This window comes from Malania oleifera, chromosome 7 (assembly GCF_029873635.1).
Source record: "Malania oleifera isolate guangnan ecotype guangnan chromosome 7, ASM2987363v1, whole genome shotgun sequence".
NCBI classification, from domain to species: domain Eukaryota; kingdom Viridiplantae; phylum Streptophyta; class Magnoliopsida; order Santalales; family Ximeniaceae; genus Malania; species Malania oleifera.
Genome location: NC_080423.1, coordinates 19,406,749 through 19,425,795, shown reverse-complemented (window position 1 = coordinate 19,425,795; position 19,047 = coordinate 19,406,749). Strand labels below are relative to the sequence as shown.

Genomic DNA, 19,047 nt, shown 5'->3' with positions numbered 1-19,047 from the left:
CTAATGATTTGGGATAGATTGGTTTGGGATGTTGTCACTGGGTGTTTTCTGTTGTAATTATATTTAAGAGCTCTATAGTTTTCTAGTATTGTATTGTATATAGCAGTTCCCAGTTTTGTGTACCACTGCTTAGTTATGTTTGACAGAAAGAGTTTCTTCAGTACTCTCTTGAGCCTGAGTTATTTTCAGTACTAATTCAGACAATTGATATTTACAGGAAAAAAATGTTAAATAAATAGCAGGTCATCACAAAAAATCATTAGATGGTTCAGCAATTTTTAAGCAAAATAAGTTAGACCATCCAGCAAGTTTTGTCTAGGAAAGTCAGGCACCGTTTGATGCGTGGCAACAAAAATCGATCGATCATCCAATGAGTTTTTTTTCAGGTTCTCTAAGTCTTCCTATTCCATTTTTTTCTCACGAAATTGCAGAGTGCAAAGTGCAACGTAGTAGCTACTGACCAATCGGAAGATTGGGCGCAGCGCAACAGGTGATCATTGCAGCCGAACGTTGTGAAAGAGGAACCGAACGTTGGGAAGGAAGGTATATAAATGGGAGATGAGGTATGTTTCTTTTGCTTAAGCTTAAAGGGTTCCCGAACGTTGTGATATTATTTCATTAAGATTTGTAAGTTTGATTTAAAAATTGTGTTAGTTTGTAATATAAACTAGAATTTGATACATTCCATTTGGTTATATTGAACTAAAATTTGTGATTGGAAGCATCATTTGGAAACCCCCAATTTGAGGTTAGGGTTTATTCTATTTTCCTATTTAATTTATTTGAATTTGTTATTATTTTCATGTGTAATTGTTCTTGTGTAATTTGCTATTAGTTAAAATTTTTTTGTTGGTGCTTTGTTCTCTTTAACAAAGAATTTATTTATTTTGGACTGTCATACTTTATTCACATGTAATTTGGTTCAATTCACTTTATTTATTGTTTATAGCTTTAAAAAATAATGCTTAATCTTCTATTAAGAATCAAGTTTTGTTTGAGATAATATAAATTTGAGACTATGATTCTAATCAAATCTTAATAAAAAATTTGTTTTGAGTCCAATATGAATTAACAAGGGTCTACTTGGATCAACAATTTTATTTTTTGAGAAAAAAAAGGTTAATTTTATTGTATTTTATCTTTATATAAAATTTGGAAAAATAAATATTAATAACGTCTCAAATGAATCCATTCTTGTAAAAATTAGAATTAAAAAATGAGATAGACCTGTGTTGTGTATTTGCAATTAAAATAGAAAAGCACAAATAAAGCCAATAACTTCATGTTATGCCATGTGCTTATATATACATTTTTGTTTCATAGGTTTTACTATTTCTTGAGGGTCGGTCTAAATTGCAAGAAGCTCAAGTAGTGTTTCGGTTGTCGAACATGTGACTGAAGTGGAAGAAGACACCCAACAAACACGTCGTTATGAAATAACTGTGTGTGGTATAGATGAGCAATACAGGAGTGCGGAGTTTGGTGGGATGACTGTTGTGGATTTGAATGAAGGTCTGGGATCGTTGTTCGAGCCGCCGACTTAAGAAATCCTTGTTTATCACATGGATAAATAGGGAGGGCACACTAAACCCGCTGATTTGTTTGCCATTGTGTTAGACGAGAGGATGAACATTACAAACAATGTTAATTTAGATGACGAAAAAACCTATAAGCAGGAAACCATTGAAGAATTAAATGAGTTCACCGATGATATGAATCCACCCTCCTATGAAACGAACGATGCCACGAACCTCTAATGTACGCTTAAATTGATGCAAATGTCACAGATGTGTCACGCTAAGAGGAGCTTCAGGATGAGTGACTCGTTGGGATGCCATATACAAGTGACTCATTCGAATAAGTCGTTCAAGCTGGGTAAGGGGATGCTCTTCGGGTCTAAGGATCAATTGATAGCTGCGATGCAGATTTATTATGCTCAAACTCACCATGACTTCTATGTGGTGTAGTCTAACCTAGTGTTATGGGTTGCTAAGTGTAAGGAGTTTGATTGCAGATGGAGATTGTGTGCAATGCTTTGGAAGAAACACGACTTATTTGAAATCACTTAATATAGTGGTCCGCACACATGTTTGAATGAACTGCTATCGTAGGACCATAACCAAATCACATCATCCCTAATTGCCGGGGAGAGAGTGAATATGATTAGGGGAGATATGCCTACATCAATCGCCACTTTGAAAGAATTCATAGATCGTTACTTCAATTATTTGAGCTCGTATAAGAAGGCATGGTTGTGCAAATAGAAGGTCACTGCTGAAGTCTTTGGTAATTGAGAGATATCATATCAAACATTGCCGAAGTGGATGGAAACGATGTATAGGTACAATCCTAGTACTATAGTCAATTGGAGGTGGACTTTTGTTCCAGGATGCGATAACATTGCAATGTTGGTATCTGCATTTTCTTCATTTATAACATCTATTGAGTGTTTTCGTCATCGCCCTCCTGTTATATGTGTAGACGAGACACACCTGTACGGTAAGTATAAAGGTAAACTCCTTATTGCTACGTCTCCGGATGTAAATAGGACATTTTTTCCCCTTGTATTTTCCATTGTCCAAGAGGAAAGCTTCGACACATGGAATTGGTTTCTATGTTGTCTTCGTTCCGTTACCGATAGGGATGACATTTTCCTAATATCAGATAGGCATCTAGGCATTCTGGTTGTGGTGCAACAAAATCATGATTGACAACCATCACGTTCCCACCACCAATTCTGCCTTCGGCATGTGATAAGCAACTTCAATACTAAAGTAGCAAGTGTCAATCTAAAGCGTATGACAGAACGAGCGAGAAGGGAGCATCGGGTAAGAAAATTTGACAAGTGGATGGAGAGGATAATTGTTGAAGGTGGAGAACCAGTAAAGTCATCTTTTGACCACATCCCTTCTCATATGTAAACTCAATGTCACAACGGTGGACGAAGGTATGGGAATATGACCACTAGCCTTGTGGAGTGTTTTAACGCCGTCTTGAAAGGAGCTCATAGCCTCCCAATAACGGTCATTGTACAACTAACATTTTATCATGTTACACATTATTTCAAGAGTCGACGAGGGGCTGCTCATAAAGCAATTTCTAGAGGAAGTGCATTTACTTCACATATACTTCTAGCCATGAAAAGAGGGAAGGTTAAAGCGATTAGACATCGAGTCACGACGTTCAATAGGTCCACTAGTACCTTTAGCATAACAACAGCGTAACAAGGGCCATATGAAGGAAACAATGTTCAAACTTTGAGACTATCAAGTTTGTTCACCCATGCTACAACACTGTCGAACACTATGCGATATACACAGCCGATTTTAACCTGATTAGGCACGAGATGTATTGACCAACATTCTTGTTGCCAACATTGCAAGCAAATCCTGCGTTAGCTCGGCATAAAGGTCGACCCAAGAGCTCACATCTACGTAATGAGATGGGCATAAGGGAAGGTAAGAAGAAGAAGAACATGTGCAGCATATGTCATGACAAAGGACATAATCGGACAAGGTGTCCAAGAAGGACTGATGTAGGATGGGAATGGTCGACCTATGTCCTACGATTCAACCCTCACACAAGCACATACACTTAAACACTTTAATTTAAGAATTTAATTATCCAAACATAAACACAATAAAACATGCTTTATTTCACATGTTCAAGGATTTTGAAAAGGTGTATGACTTGTCCAGCAATTAAGTCCCGATTGGTTCTTTCACAAAGGAATCAAGTTACATGCTAAAAAGTCATTATTTCAAAGATTCAAAAATAAAAGTTCTATGTTAGCAAATTAATATTCATACAATTGATTTTAACTAACAAGTACCAATATTGCAATCTATGGATCAAAAGGGCTATTCAAAGATGTGATTTTAATCTACTAGCAAGGGTTCACAAAATATAGCAAAGGATTCAAACACAAGTCCTGAAGTTACCAAGAGATTGGTTTGGATGACTTGACGTTGTTCCACACGTAGTTAGGTCACACCGTAGGTCCTTCGTACAAGATTTGAATCACAAGATGAACGCAACAATGAAGTGTAGATGATGATCGTCGTGTGGGTGTATGAAGATGCTGGCCGTGTGGGGTTGATAGGGGCCGTGAGAGTATTAGATGGAGGAGGGGTTGATGGAGTCATTGGATAGTTTAGTGGTCTCTCACCATTTGATCTTCGAAAAGAACACCGTAGCTTCACACTACTCACTCACAAGGAGAGGAACAAGCTTTACAAGCTCAAGCAAAGAGATGCTTCTTCAATATCCAACTTCAACTTCATGTCTCTTGTTCTTACAATAAGAAGGCTATTTATAGGCATAACATCGAAGACAAAACACTAAACACTCAACAACTCTCAACAACTTTCAACAACTATTAACCTAACACAATTAATACTTACTAAAAAAACAAGGAACTCCAACTTTTAAGCACACAAGTCAAGCTTAGTTGTCTTGCATTATTACAATTCAAATTTGAAATTTAAACATATTCCAAAAGGAAGGCCAAAACCATGTGGGACCCATTGGAGCCATGTGGGGGCCACATGGGTTCTGAGTTGGACTTTGTTTCAATACTTCACTTGGGTCTTCAAGCATGGTTTTCAAGCACTTAATAATCTTGAAATAACATATCCACGAAAAATATAAATTAACACAATAGCAAAGTCTTCACATAAAAAAAGTCTTCCATCAAAGAAGTAGAAGATCTTCAATTAATCCCGTGTGTTCTTGCAAAATAGATATAAACAATAGTGGACATTTGGAGGTCGCCCACGCGTCACCATGTCAGCAAAGGAGTGGACATCGAGATGTCGTCCATGTGTCATCATATCAGTAAAAGGGATATATACGGCATGTTGATCCCCATCAAGGACCCAACTTGGGGATGGAGCTGGCCCATCGAATTGACTGATAATGTCTACGTAAGCCTCGATTTATAGAATACATTATTAACTTATATTATTTGATTTATATAGTGGTTGTTTTCAACTTTCCCTTTTTGCAGCATCGATCTAGGGCAGAGGGATCGTTTAGTCTTGACGTTGATCGAGTAGCACCAATCCAGCTAAGCATGGGCTGAGGGTCACACGGAGCCCTTGTACTGTCAATGGGGCACACAGTTTTTAGAGCACCTAATTGATGCAGATGGCCGCATCATTACATAGATTCGGGAGGTGGGATTCTTCGACATTTATCGTATTGGTCATATCCAGGTGGGTTGACATTTAGTCATGACCTTCATGGAGCAGTGGAGGCCGAAAACACATACCTTCCACCTATCCCACGGTGAGGCGACGGTCACGTTAGAGGACGTCATGATATTGTTCGGCCTGCCCATTGACGGAAGGCCCATCACTAGTCATATGTGTGGACTAACATACGGTGATGCAGTCCAGTGGGGACGAGTGGCACTACAACATACATGATGGGGATCAACATGCCATGTGTATCCCTTTTACCAATATGATGACACGTGGACGACCTCTAGATGTCTGCTCCTTTACTGATATGGTGACACATGGATGACCTCCAAATGTCCACTATTATTAAAACTGTTTTGTAGGAACACATGGGACTAATGGAAAATTATACTTGAAGACCATCTAACTATTTGGATGGAAGACTTGTTTTGAAGACTTTGTTATTATGGTGATTTTATACTGTTTGGATATGTTATTACAAAGCTATTAGGTGCTCGAAGACTCAAAGTGAAGTGTTGAAGCAAGAAGACATATATGGGCCCCACACGACTCTATGGGCCTCCATTTGGTCACATAATTGAGTCTCCAATTGAATTTGTAATAAGTCTAAGTCAACTAAGTATAAGCATATGTGTGTCTAGTAAGTTGGAGAGTGTTTAATGTATTAGTATTTAGTGCAGTATTTAATATTTGTGTCTCTCATGCTTGTGTGGGAAGTGTAAGTTATTTAATGTCTTGTCCCCCATGCTTGTCCCCCCCCCCCCCACCCATGCTTTGTCCCTCTATGCTTTGTATCCCATGCTTGTCCCCCCTCGATACTTTGTTTCCTATGCTTTGTCCCCCCATGTTATGTCTATAAATAGCCTTCTCATTGTAAGAACAAAGATGAAGGGAGTTGAAGTTGAATATTGAAGAAGCATTTCTTTGCTCGAGCTTATAAAGTTTGTTCCTCTCCTTATAAGTGAGAAGTGTGAGGCTACGACGTTCTCTATGGAGATCAAGTGGTGAGAGACCACTAATTTATCCAGTGACTCCATCATCCCCTCCTTCATCTAACACTCTCACAGCCTCTATCAACATCACATGGCCACCACCAAGATACACCCCCATGACCACATTCCCTACACTCCATAGCTACGTTTATATTAGTGTTTTAAAGCTTGTACGAAGGACCTATGGTGTGATCTAAGCTCGTGTCGAACAACATCGAATCATCCAACGAATCTCTTGGTAAATTTGGTACTTATTTTGAACCCTTACTTTATCTTGTGTAAGCCTTTGTTTGAAGGTAGAAATTCCATATTTGATAAGCCATTCGAATCATTAGATTTTGATATTGTCACTTGCTAGCTAATATCAATTGTATAAACGTTAGTTTGCTAACATACAAATTTCATTCTTGAAATTTTTGAAATAACATCTTTTTGGCATATAACTTGATTCATTTGTGAATGAACAATTGAGACTTATTTTCAAGACAAACACATACACCTTTTCAAAATACAACAACATGTGAAGGGTAGCATAATTTATGGTGTTTATGATAGTTAATTGAATTCTTAATCCAAAGTGTTTTGATTGTATGTGCTTGTGTGAGGGTTAAACTGTAGGACATAGGTCAACCAATCCTGTCCTACGTTAGTACGTGCCGGTAATTGTTAGGGGTTATGCCACCTGACACCGAATTGCACAATGCCCACATCCGTATGCGCTATCTATTGGAGCGGTTTAGTCATTGATCGGCAAATGCAAATGCTGAAACTGTAGTATGTTATGCACAAGCCCACATTTTGCGGTTGTTATGTGGGATGTTATTTTGCAATTTGTTGGGCAGTTTCACCCATATGATGTTCCCAGCATTGTTAGAGGACCTTGCGCAAACTCGCTCATATAGTTGGGGATCTGCGACTTTGGCATGGTTGTATAAAGAGATGTGCTGCACCACACACATGTTGAGGTGGCAAATTTGCGGTCCTCTACGTTTACTATAGATTTGGGCATAGGAGAGATGCCACTCCTTAGCTTCTTTGCGCCTCGGTACGCTGCATAAAGTAAGGGACGAAGATGGTCCTCCAGTTGACCCAGTACCACTAGCATACCAGTTAGTAACAACATCTGTTACAATGGAGTTGTACTCTAAGTGTTACAAATAGTACTTCGTAGTACTGATTGCTCGTTACATTCTAATATTTATGTTTTCGTTTTCTATATGTAAAGGGATGACATGAGGGTGCTATTAGTTGTGCAGCATATATTGCCCTAGTACAAGTTTGAGTTGGACATGCACCAGGAGTAGGAGGTATTCAATTTTAAAAAATCACAGTTTTTCTGTAAGAGATTTGTATAGTGCGTTTAATTTTTTTTTTTTCTATTTATGTGTGGTTCATATGGAGGTCGTACCCCGATGAGGTTATAACCGACTTACCTGCTGATTATCACGTCGAGAGTGACTTTTGGGTAACCCAATTGTCACTTATATGCTTTCATATTGTGGAGTGGTATCTCCCTAACCGAATTTTGCATCAGTTTGGCTATCGAGAGGGCATTCCTGACCCTTTCTCGACATCAGGGGTACATCTACATCCGCACGACCATCATATAGTTTATGGACGCGGTCAAGGGGTAGCTAACAGGATGACTTTCCATAGGATGTATGTGGACGCATGGAAGCATCAGAGAGAGCATATCATCCCAATGGAGCTGGAGGATGGTTCTTTGCATTTGGATGACCAATACTTGACGTGGTATAGGTCCATCACACGACCCTTCTTGGAAGAGACTGCCGCTGTATATATGAGCCTCGTAAGTAGACATTAACTCAGACATTGTACTTTTGTTATGTGGATTTTATGATTTGAATGCACTAACTAAATTTTGTTCTATACTATAGGCTAACATACTGTAAGACGTGTATATGATCTCTCAAGATCTTGCAGTGCAAGGATTGGTAAGAGCTAGATTGATGATTGCCCACGAGGACAGATGACATACCCATGTATCTTGACCTGACCTGCCTGCACGAGGAGGTCGAGGAGCTCCAGTATGAGGAGGAGATGCTCCGTGTGCATCTAGTGGTTCACGGAGCTAATCCGGTGTGCTGTCTGTTGTACATAGTGAGTACGTGTTTGGCCTGTCGGCACCCAATGCATGTTCTATGGGAGTTGATATTGCGGAGCCGTCTAATAGGAGGTCATATGTTGTAGATGTTCCTTCATCCTCTAGGCCTTCAGGTTTGAGTACCTTGGCCAACTCCGCTAGCACCCCATCCATGTCATTCTTGTTGGACGACAGTCTAGATGTGAATGACGTGGATGCACTAGTCATGTCACCTCATTCTCGTCCAACATCATTATATGAGTCATCTCCCCATCTGCTTCATATGGATGATGATGATGATGCAGTACCTCAGGGTGGAGATGATAAACATACAAGACGACGCTGGGGCAGGTGACCAGATGGATATGACCAACAAGGAGAGGGCGGACGCAAATGGCAGCCATCCCAACACCAGAGACGACTTGCATGTGGCACTTGAGTAGGGGTTTGTTGTATATGTACTTTACCCCTATATTGTGCTTTACAATAGTTTAATTCTTTTGATTTCATTTGTATAACATTGATTATTTTGATTTCATTCGTATAACCTCATTGCATTATTTCTGTATAATTGGGGATGCTTATTTGTTATTCCCCAATATGTATATGTAATTGGAAACTATTGCTTGCATAATCTCAATGTATGCATTTGTGTATGAAAGTTGTGAAATACTATTATCAGTTGCTGAAATTTATACATTAATTTAACATAGTGTGAATGTCAACATTAGTGTATAAAAGTTATGGAAACATTGGTATCGATTGTCGATGAAAATTATTTTTTTTGAACAGGTGCAAACATGGATATACTCGATTTTAATATGAGACTCTATCGAAATTTTTATAGTGATTCAATGTGTTGTGAATGTGTACTCTGCCAAAATTTTTAGATCTCTTTCTGTTTTATGTTTATTGCTTTTATTCTAGATCGTATAGATCACTTTGTATTTATATAAATGTTACCTAAGTACATTATCTAACCCAAAACGAAAAACTCCCCTAAAATGACATTTATTGTAGTTATTTAAAGTACTAATTGAAATTCAAAATTATTGAAGTGCAATACTTTTTAATAATATATTGGTAAGTAATTATTATTGTACTTTTAATTTTACTTTGTTAAGATAAAGGAATATGCATATTCTTAATGAAGTTTTTTTTTTTTTTAAAGAACATTTTGATATTTTTTCAATTTTGTGTAGTAAGAGATGATGAGTATTAATTAATGTTGTTGATAACAAAAAATAAATTTCTTAAAAAAATTATAATTTTAAAACATACAAAACTTGCTGAATGATGCAATGAGTTTTAAGAAAAAAGACGCCAAATTATTCAGCGAATTTTGACTGCGCGATTAAAAATCTAGAACTAAATCAAGTTCTAAATATTTTAATATAAAAAAAATAAAGAAAAAGGCAAAAACTCCTTCCGAGGGTTCATCTCCTCACTACGTCGCCGCCCTACTATATAAGTATGTTTTCCTTCCCGGCTGCAAAACCAGGCTTTTAGGGTTTTTCCTCAAGAAGTTCAGAACGATCCTAGAATAGACGAGGTTAAAGAGACGGCTCGGATTGCTGTCCGCCTTGACAAAGCACTTGCTTCGTCTTGGCCCTCATTTTGCTGTGATTAGGTTTAATTTTTTCTATTTATTTTCCCCAAATCTTAAGCTAGATCTCTGTATCAATGGCGGTGAAACCATCTAAGGCCGACAAGAAGATAGCGTACGATCAGAAGCTCTGCCAACTTCTGGACGAGTACAGTCAGATTCTGGTGGCGGCGGCCGACAATGTTGGGTCAAACCAGTTGCAGAACATTCGGAAGGGTCTGCGCGGCGATTCCATTGTTCTGATGGGGAAGAACACCATGATGAAGCGGTCCATAAGGATTCATGCCGAGAACACTGGAAACAAGGCTTTTCTCAACCTCATTCCTTTGCTCGTGGTTCGTATTGCTTTAGTTTGTTGATTTGTTCGTCTGTTGATTCACTTTGTTTGTATTGAATTGTGTTGGTGATTGTTTTAACATTTTTCGTGGGTTTATTAGGGAAATGTTGGTTTGATTTTCACCAAGGGGGATTTGAAGGAGGTGCGCGAAGAGGTCGCAAAATACAAGGTGAAGTATCTATCGATTATCCTTTACGTATTATTTCCTGTTTACTAGTTGCTCATAGTTCTTCTATTTCTTTAACTGGTGTCGAATTTACTTGGATTGAGCCATATTACGGGAAGACGTTGGTATAATTCGGTTATATATTTTTAAGTACTCAATTTGATTTTTTAAAAAAACTTGCATTGCATTTTCTTCTTGAGCGCAAGATAATTCTAGGTAACAAGCAACTTGTTTCATTACATGGTATTGATCTATTTAAGCTACTATTGGAGCATCCCAATCTACTCTCAATTGGATTTGAAACTGTAGCTACAGCACTTATTTGAGTTGAAATTGTATAAAGTAAGAATTGAAAAGTTGGCATTTTTCACTAGCATATGCTGTGTTATGGGTCTGTTTGGTATTTTTGGACAGTTGCCTGTTGGAATCAATAACATATCATTTTTGTTTGTGTTGCAAATTATATTGTAATCATTTTCTGCAATATGAATAATAGGTTGGAGCTCCTGCTCGTGTTGGGTTGATAGCGCCGATTGATGTCGTTGTCCCACCTGGCAACACAGGACTTGATCCTTCCCAGACCTCTTTCTTCCAGGTTCATATTTGCAGCTGATAAGTGTACCTCTCTTTTCCTTCTCTAGCTAGTTTCTCATGTTATTGCCTCACAGGTACTCAATATTCCAACCAAGATTAACAAGGGTACTGTCGAAATCATCACCCCTGTGGAGCTTATTAAGAAGGGTGACAAAGTGGGCTCTTCTGAGGCTGCCCTTCTTGCAAAGCTAGGAATAAGGCCCTTTTCTTATGGTCTTGTTATCCAGTCTGTCTATGATGATGGCTCAGTTTTTAACCCAGAGGTGCTTGACCTGACTGAAGACGACCTCGTTGAGAAGTTTGCTACTGGTGTCTCCATGGTTACTGCACTTTCGTTGGCGATCTCGTACCCAACCCTGGCTGCTGCAGTCCACATGTTCATCAATGCCTACAAGAATGTCCTGTCGGTTGCTCTTGAAACTGAGTATTCATATCCCCATGCAGATAAAGTGAAGGAGTATCTAGAGGTTCGTAGTGTTCATGTTCTGTAATACCCATTATAATTTTTCCATTCCTTGTTAAATTTATTATTAAATGTTGATGCATGTGTAGGATCCTAGCAAGTTTGCAGTTGCTGACGCTCCAGTTGCGGCTGCTGATTCTGGTGCTGCTGCTGCTGCTGCTGCTGCTACTGAGGAAAAGAAGGAAGAACCTGCCGAAGAGTCTGATGATGATATGGGCTTTGGTCTGTTTGACTAGGTTCCATGTTTTATTATGATACAACTCTTATGCTTGAGTTGGGATTTCAGACTGACGTTTTTTTCACTTGTGATTTTCTAGTATTAGTCCAGATGAATATTGTTATTTAAGACTTGAGTAGTTATTATGTGTTTTGAATTAACTTGTTGATTCACATTCTGCAGATTATATGATCTACCCTTTTTTTCATGTGAGTTTTTAGTCAATTAAGTTTAAGTAATATTGGGTCTGTTAATAATTGTCTTAGCTGCATCCAAAGTGCCAATGATTTTAAATGCTGTTACAATGTCTGGAGGTGCTATCATGCTTATAGAAATTATTGATTCTTATTTTAAAAGTTTGTTTTTGAACCTTTGATCAACAAAGTCCCTCCTGCCCATTCAATTTGAATATTTGCAATGATCTTTGTTTGTAAGGGGGGCCCCTTTTCTGTGGGTGAAGGAAAGAGGAACAGGTGGATGGTTTTTTTTGGGTAGTCTTTTGTTTTGTTTAAAAGTAGAAATTTGATTATGAAAAGCAGTAAGCCTAAATGTTTAGAATCTTCTTCTTTTTTTGTTAATTTTTTTGTTGTTTTCTGTGGAAAGGGAGGATGAGTGGTGATAATGCGATTATATGCTGTTCATGCTCACTTTGGTGCATAAGACTCGTGATATTGTTTTTTGCCCTAGAACTTCACTAGGGATGAATGTTGGCACTATAAATGCTCCGGCTTCTCAATCATTGTGGGATTTTTAGGTTCTCTTTCTATACATCGTCACAGTATTCTGGTTGTGGGAAAGTGCATATGTATGGTTCTGTACTTGCTCAATTCATGTGAAACTATTTTCAAGGGCAAAATATTGAGGTCAGTAGGGTAAAGTGAAACAGTACTTTGTATGATATAATCATGAGACAATTTTCAATATCAACCATTGACCCCTTGCGTTGTTGTATCAATTCCTGAACTTGTAAGCTTCAGTTTTGTCTTGAACTGATTTGATATTTTTCAATCTTGTCCCAAATTAGTGTTAGGTTTTTCAACACCCAGCTGTCTTTTAGTGGACGGCTTCAATTTGTTAATGTAGATCCTCACAGGGTAATGTGTAGTATTTTCTTTTAGGTCTTCACAAATCAGTCATACGAGAAAATGTTTGAATGGTGTTGATAATTCTCAATTTTTGTGAATTCAAACAAAGAAGTCACAAGAAGTACTAAACATCCTCTTAGTTTAGCTCTTTTAGTTTTTAGCTCCATATTTGTAGTTTGGTTTTTGAAAGAATTAATATTGTGGAGCAATTGACTGGACCTAACAGATTTTTGCGCATCTGTTGTAATTTAATTATTCATGACTGATTGATGGCATGTTTGGGTGGGAGGAATTGATTCTATAATGTAATCCTAATTCCAGACTTGATTCCTTTTTGTTGTTCTGTTAATTAATATACCATTGGAATGTGATTCCTTTGGAATGAGCATTCCCCCCCTTGTTAAGGGAATGAGCATTCGACCAGTGCTCTACTGGAATTGAGCTTTCCATTCTTAACTCTTTTATGCCCTGAAGACAGAAATGTCTCTCTACAGGGTTTCAATTCCATGCAAAATGTCCTTCCAAGCCCAAATACATCTTACCCATCTCTCTCTCTCTCTCTCTCTCTCTCTCTCTCTCCCTCCATATCCATACCTGTCCTTGTGAGTGAGCATCTCCGCAGCTTCCTGTGTCAACAGCGGCCACAGCTCCCTCCATCAAGTTCTCTCTTACCATATTTTTCAACAATACCATACCCTAAATATGGAATATACATACATATATATACACTTAGAAGCACACATACTTACATACATACACATGCATTCAGATTCATGCATACTCATTATATATGTATGTTTGTATGTGTTGTGAAACACTACGTTGAGTTATGCATGCACATAGAAAAAATTGAAATAAAATAGAAGAAAACAAGGAGAAACAGAATGATTTATGCGGTTTTGTAATGTTTTTACATCCATAGACCCCTTGTGAAATCTACACTACATATGAATTATGAAAATCGTTTTAGGGTGGTTTTAACCCTTGGATACAAATGTATATGCATACAGTGCCTGCATGAAAATCTTCAAAATACCCTCAGACAACACTATAATGAAAATACTCCTCTACACAAAACCTCTCACTTATTTACAAACTTTAAGTGGATAACTTTTTTGAATACGGGCCTCAGCTCAATAATACACACGTGCTCACATGCCACAGACACATTTAGAAGTGTGAAATGTTTCAATTGAATTGTGGTTACCTTACCTTTGAGATTTAATTACTTTACCTAGTTTCTGTAGCGTTTAAAGTAGCTAACAAAGAAAGAAATGCATAAAAAAGGGATTCACTCTAACTAGCAAAAGAAGAAAAGACATGAGTTTTTCTTCCTGTTTGAATAGATTCAATCTTTAAGCTAATGTTCTTTGTATTGAGAAGAATTAAGAACTTAAATTTGTTGGTTCATTAAGTTGTGAAAGCCTCAGATGAACATTATGGACTATTGCACAATGTGCTCCAACTATTACTGTAAGTTCCCAGGTGCTAAATGTGCTCTGACTATTGCACAAGCTGCTTATAAGTTAATTATCACAATTATAAGTCAACTCACACTTACTCATGAACAATTGAGTTGCATATTTGATGTGCTAGAATTTTACGTGTTTAAAGTTTTTATCTTAAATCATATATTTAAACATTAAGCTGCTTATAAGTATTATGTATTGGGAAATTTGCTACTTTTGTTTTATTAACTATTTGTGTTAGTTATTGAATTCAGTATTCGGTGAAGTATCTCAGAACTAGTAGGCTCATTGGTTTCTAAAACCATTTTATTGAATTGAGGATCTGTGTGCCGAGAGCATGTGTATTATTGTCAAATATCTAGGCCTGGCAAAACGGGTCCAAACCTGACGGGCCACCCATGACTCACCCAATTAAAACAGGTCCGGGTTTATGAAAACCAACCCGTTTATAAACGGGTCAACCCGGGTTCTGGTCGGGCCACCCGATGCGTGGCCCGTATATTTGGCTCCCCTATTCTTATATATAAACACATTAATCCACTAATCATCTAACCCTACGTTACTCCCATTAAACCCTAAATTTCTTGCTGGCCGTGGCTGCCTCCTGGTTGCTTTTGCTACCCTCGTCGCCTCTGCTCCATCGCATGGGAGACAGACGACTATCTTCATCAATCATCATCAGGTTGCAGACTTGCAGAGTTGCAGTATTGTTCCCTGCCCCACAAAATCCCAACCTCGACTCCACGGTCAATTCGAACTTTGACATCACAGCTCTCCACTCATCTCTGGTCTGATCTACCAGAACATATCTGGTCATTCTCGTGGCTTGCCGTCGTCTTCGTCTTCATCTCCGTCTCCAGCTGACTCGTGGTCATTCAGTCTTAGTGGCTTACTGGTTTACTGATTTTGTTTGAATCTGATAAGTGAGGAAGCCGAGAGAGATGATAAGTGAGGAAGCTTGATTCCCCTTCAACTGAGGGTCCGAGAGAGAGAGAGAGATGTGCTGTAATTTGGGATTTTAAATTTTTAAATCCAAGAGAGGAGAGATGTGTTGTAATTTGGGATTTTAAATTTTTAAATAAATAAGGGTGAGATGTGCTGTAATTTGCGGGTAACCCATGACCTGCCTGTTTAATAGCAGGCGGGTGAGGGTTTATACAATTAGCACCCGTTTAATCTCGACCCGTTTACAACCCGATCCATTTACAACCCCTCCGAACCCAATCCGTGAACCCGTTTTGCCACCACTACAAATATCAAGTAGCAAGATATCAAAGTTAAGTCATGTGAGACCAAACCATTATAAAACTTGGCGTCTTGTTTGTGATTGTTTGGTTGCTTGTAATTAGGTTTTGGTTGTTTGCTTTTGCACTTTGGTATTTGCAAAAAAATTTAATCACATTCAACAATATCAATAAATAATATAATTATATCGAATTCTGTGGTTTTAAGTTTTTATTCACAGTTTTTGGTATATTAATGTTACAACAGTTCATATAGAATTTTTTTTGGTGTTATGTTATTGATAAAGTATAATATAATGTTTTTGAATGTAGTTAATGTGTTTTGATTTATTGATGCTGGTACAAAATTAATGCTTTAAATATTTATTAATTTTTGAAGATATTCAAAAACCATATGATTTTTATGAAGATGGTGACATTCAAGGCAATGAATCCTTTATATAGAAGGATAGAGCTTTAGTACGTAATTGATGGAGAATGACAAATATTATTAGTGTGTTTGTGGATGAAAGGTTGGATGTGATACACATCTTATAGTTATTTTTAATTGAACTTGTTAGTTTAATGTACTTTATATGTGGCATGTGTTGATAAAAAAAGAAGAGGAATCTAAGCATTGGCTAGCCTAACAATTGGCAGGCTAAGATGGGATAAGCTTTGAAAACTTATTTGTAACCAACATGCTGCATATTGTTATAGAAAAAGTGAAATCTTAAAAATAAATGGACATATTAGATAAGTATCCAATTGAGCAGGTGCAATTCTACTGGCATTTGTGCACACTTTTTATGAGGAATATCATGTCACCAAACTTAATCCAAGATGATTTCTATTTAGGTTTAATTTATTCAAGGGATTTATAAACCAATGTTTTTTACTCTGGCTAGGCTAGACAGGTTATGACACTGTCTGATCTCTGCTGAATTTTTAGTATCAGACCTGTGTCAATGAACAAAGGCACACTCAGAACTGCCTCAATGAAGAATCTGGTCATGCCCATCTTTTGGTGATCCTGGCCTTTAGACCATGCTTCATGTGAAGAACAATAGAAGCAGCAGGCTTTACAGGATGGCCTTCCACTACCTGTAAATTGTAGTTATGGATGATGGCAGCTGCAACAGCCTTCATCTCAGTGAAAGCCAGCATCTTCCCTAAACAAGTCCTTGGCCCTGCATTGAACGCAAAGAACTTGTGAGGTGGCTCGTGCTTGTTCCCCCCCATCTCTGATATCCATCTCTCAGGCTTAAATTCCTGGCAATCTTTCCCCCACACTGATGGCATCCTCCCCATTGCATATGTAGAAATCACCACCATCGTATCTGGGGAGATGTGGTGGCCGCTCGGAAGAGTGTCAGCCCGGACAGGGGTCCTGCGCTGCAGGGGAACTGGTGGAAAGAGCCTCAGAGTTTCGCACAAGGCACCATGCAGATAAACAAGCTTGCTCAACTCTTCTATTTTGAATAATCTCCATGTTTCAGCTTCTTTTGCCGGTAAATTCGCTTTAAGCTCCTCTCTGATCTTGGTTTGGACTAATGGATGTCTAGAAATAAGCCAGAAAAACCAAGCAAGGGCTGCACTGGTGGTGTCTCGCCCGGCCAACATGAGGCCTAAAAGGTTGTCCCTTAGAAGTGCATCTGAGGGTGTTGGTCCAAGAACATCAGGTTCTGTCAAATAACATTTTAAGGCATCGAAACTCACTTCATTTTTGCTCGATTTTGTTCTTGTGTTATTGAGTTCGTCTCGCCTTCTTGAAATATAATCTCCTATAATGTGATCCAGGATTTCCCAAGCTTCACTCAGTTTCTTTTCTTTCCCAATACCTAGCCACTTTTGCAGCTTCCAAAAACTTTCTGGCATAAAATGGCGAGAAAATATTGTCTCGCAGGCCTCGTCCATGGCCTTTGAAAATGGAGCTTCTGGGAAATCAGTGCAGAGGGATCCAGGATACTGGCCGGTGGCCAGTATGCAGGTAGCATCAAACATAAGCCTTTGGAACAAGTCCTGCAAGTCCACCACAATGCCTTGCCGGGATACATGCTCCAAAACTGGAACAAGTCCTTTGTCCACACCGTCCTGCACAATCCTCCTTGTGAAGAAGTGAAACTGTTGGTGATTGAAAAAGGCGCTAGCGTGCTTTCTTTGGCTCCTCCAGTCCTCAAAATCGCAATTGAAGAGCCCATCTCCAAGAACATCAAATACCTTCTTAAACTCCGAACCTTTCGAATAATTTGAGAAGTTCATGCTCATTATGTACTGCACATTCGCAGGATCGCTCGTGGTTAGCATTTTCATTTTAGAAAACCAGGCACCTTTAATCATGAAAGTGCCTTTACTCTGCTCCAGAATTTCAGTATACTTCTCATGAATCCTGTTGGTATTTGAAAGCAGCATCGGCAACATTCCAACAACGGGCCAGTTCCATGGAAGCCCATTTCTGCTTTCGCAAAAACAGCAAATAAACATGGCAAAAATGACTACTAAGATGAAAAGACAATACCCCATGGTTGCAGTAAATGTTTCCATTGCCTTGGCAGGCTCAAATTAGAGCAAAAACTCAGTTCGAGCTGCATTTATACTTTTAAATTTGCTCTGGATGGAATCAAGTATACATGATTCCAGCAAGCCAGTACAGTTATAACCAACTCAAATGGGGTCTCAAATTTTCGGCCATGACATTTTCTCCAACAGGTAGTTGGCAGAAAACAAGTGTTTGCAATTGAAATCATTGCTTGTCACACACATTGCTTTCCCATGAAACAGGATGTTGTCTCGGGAATATGGGTAGTGTTGTTCATTTTCATGAAAATGTCATTGAATGACCCTATTCTCACCCACCATCATCCTGCCTTCTAGTCCTAATCAAACCCATTAACCCCTCCATGCTATTTTCTCTTGGTAATGGTTGCGGAAAACTCATTTCGTCAACAGACAATTATTGTAATTCATATGACACATGAATGGTAAGCAATTTTTTTAGACAAAATTACCCTTATAAGTCTAAGAAACATTATTGTTGATAAATTTTACTATACGAGTGTGGCAAAGATGCTTGCTAGGAGAAAAAGAAAAGAGAAAAAAAATTATTTTGTGCTCCAATGGCAAAAAAATGTTGAAACATAGAAAAAAAATTAATTGAATTGTAGGAATAAAAAGGAGATAAATTTTTGAGGAATTAAATAATTAATTCTGTAAAGTAATAATATAAAATATTACATTGCCTGAATAGTATAGTATACATTAATAAAATAATATTTACCTATTCACATAGCATATATCTTATAAAATTACATTTACTACCCAAAAAACTTAATAAAAAAATTATTTTTTATTATTTATATAGTATTATAAATTAATAACATGCGGTCATGAATTTAAAAATCATTGATTTTATTTTCAATAACTTATAGGTGGTTTAAAGTAATGTCCTTTCATTTTCAATACTTTGACGGATTCAGTAGTTGCAGGGGGTGTAAGTGTCGCTTTTAATATGCCCATTGGAATTGTGATTCCCTTGGAATGAGCATTCCACCGGTGCTCTACTGGAATTGAACTTTCCATTCATAACC

General features: G+C 38.0%; 2 protein-coding genes across 2 annotated transcripts; one reads left to right on the top strand and one right to left on the bottom strand.

Moving 5' to 3' along the window:
• The first annotated feature begins 9,684 nt into the window (after positions 1-9,684).
• On the top strand, positions 9,685-11,888 carry LOC131160305 (large ribosomal subunit protein uL10). The gene is made up of 5 exons (XM_058115839.1): positions 9,685-10,241; positions 10,344-10,412; positions 10,906-11,004; positions 11,078-11,470; positions 11,556-11,888. The coding sequence occupies exons 1-5, from the start codon at positions 9,984-9,986 to the stop codon at positions 11,700-11,702; spliced, it is 966 nt and encodes a 321-aa protein (XP_057971822.1). The 5' UTR covers positions 9,685-9,983; the 3' UTR covers positions 11,703-11,888.
• A 4,583-nt stretch (positions 11,889-16,471) lies between these two features.
• LOC131160304 (alkane hydroxylase MAH1-like) lies at positions 16,472-17,911 on the bottom strand. The gene has a single exon (XM_058115838.1). It carries the CDS (start codon positions 17,879-17,881, stop codon positions 16,472-16,474), a length of 1,410 nt encoding a protein of 469 aa, XP_057971821.1. The 5' UTR covers positions 17,882-17,911.
• Between the last annotated feature and the right edge of the window lie 1,136 nt (positions 17,912-19,047).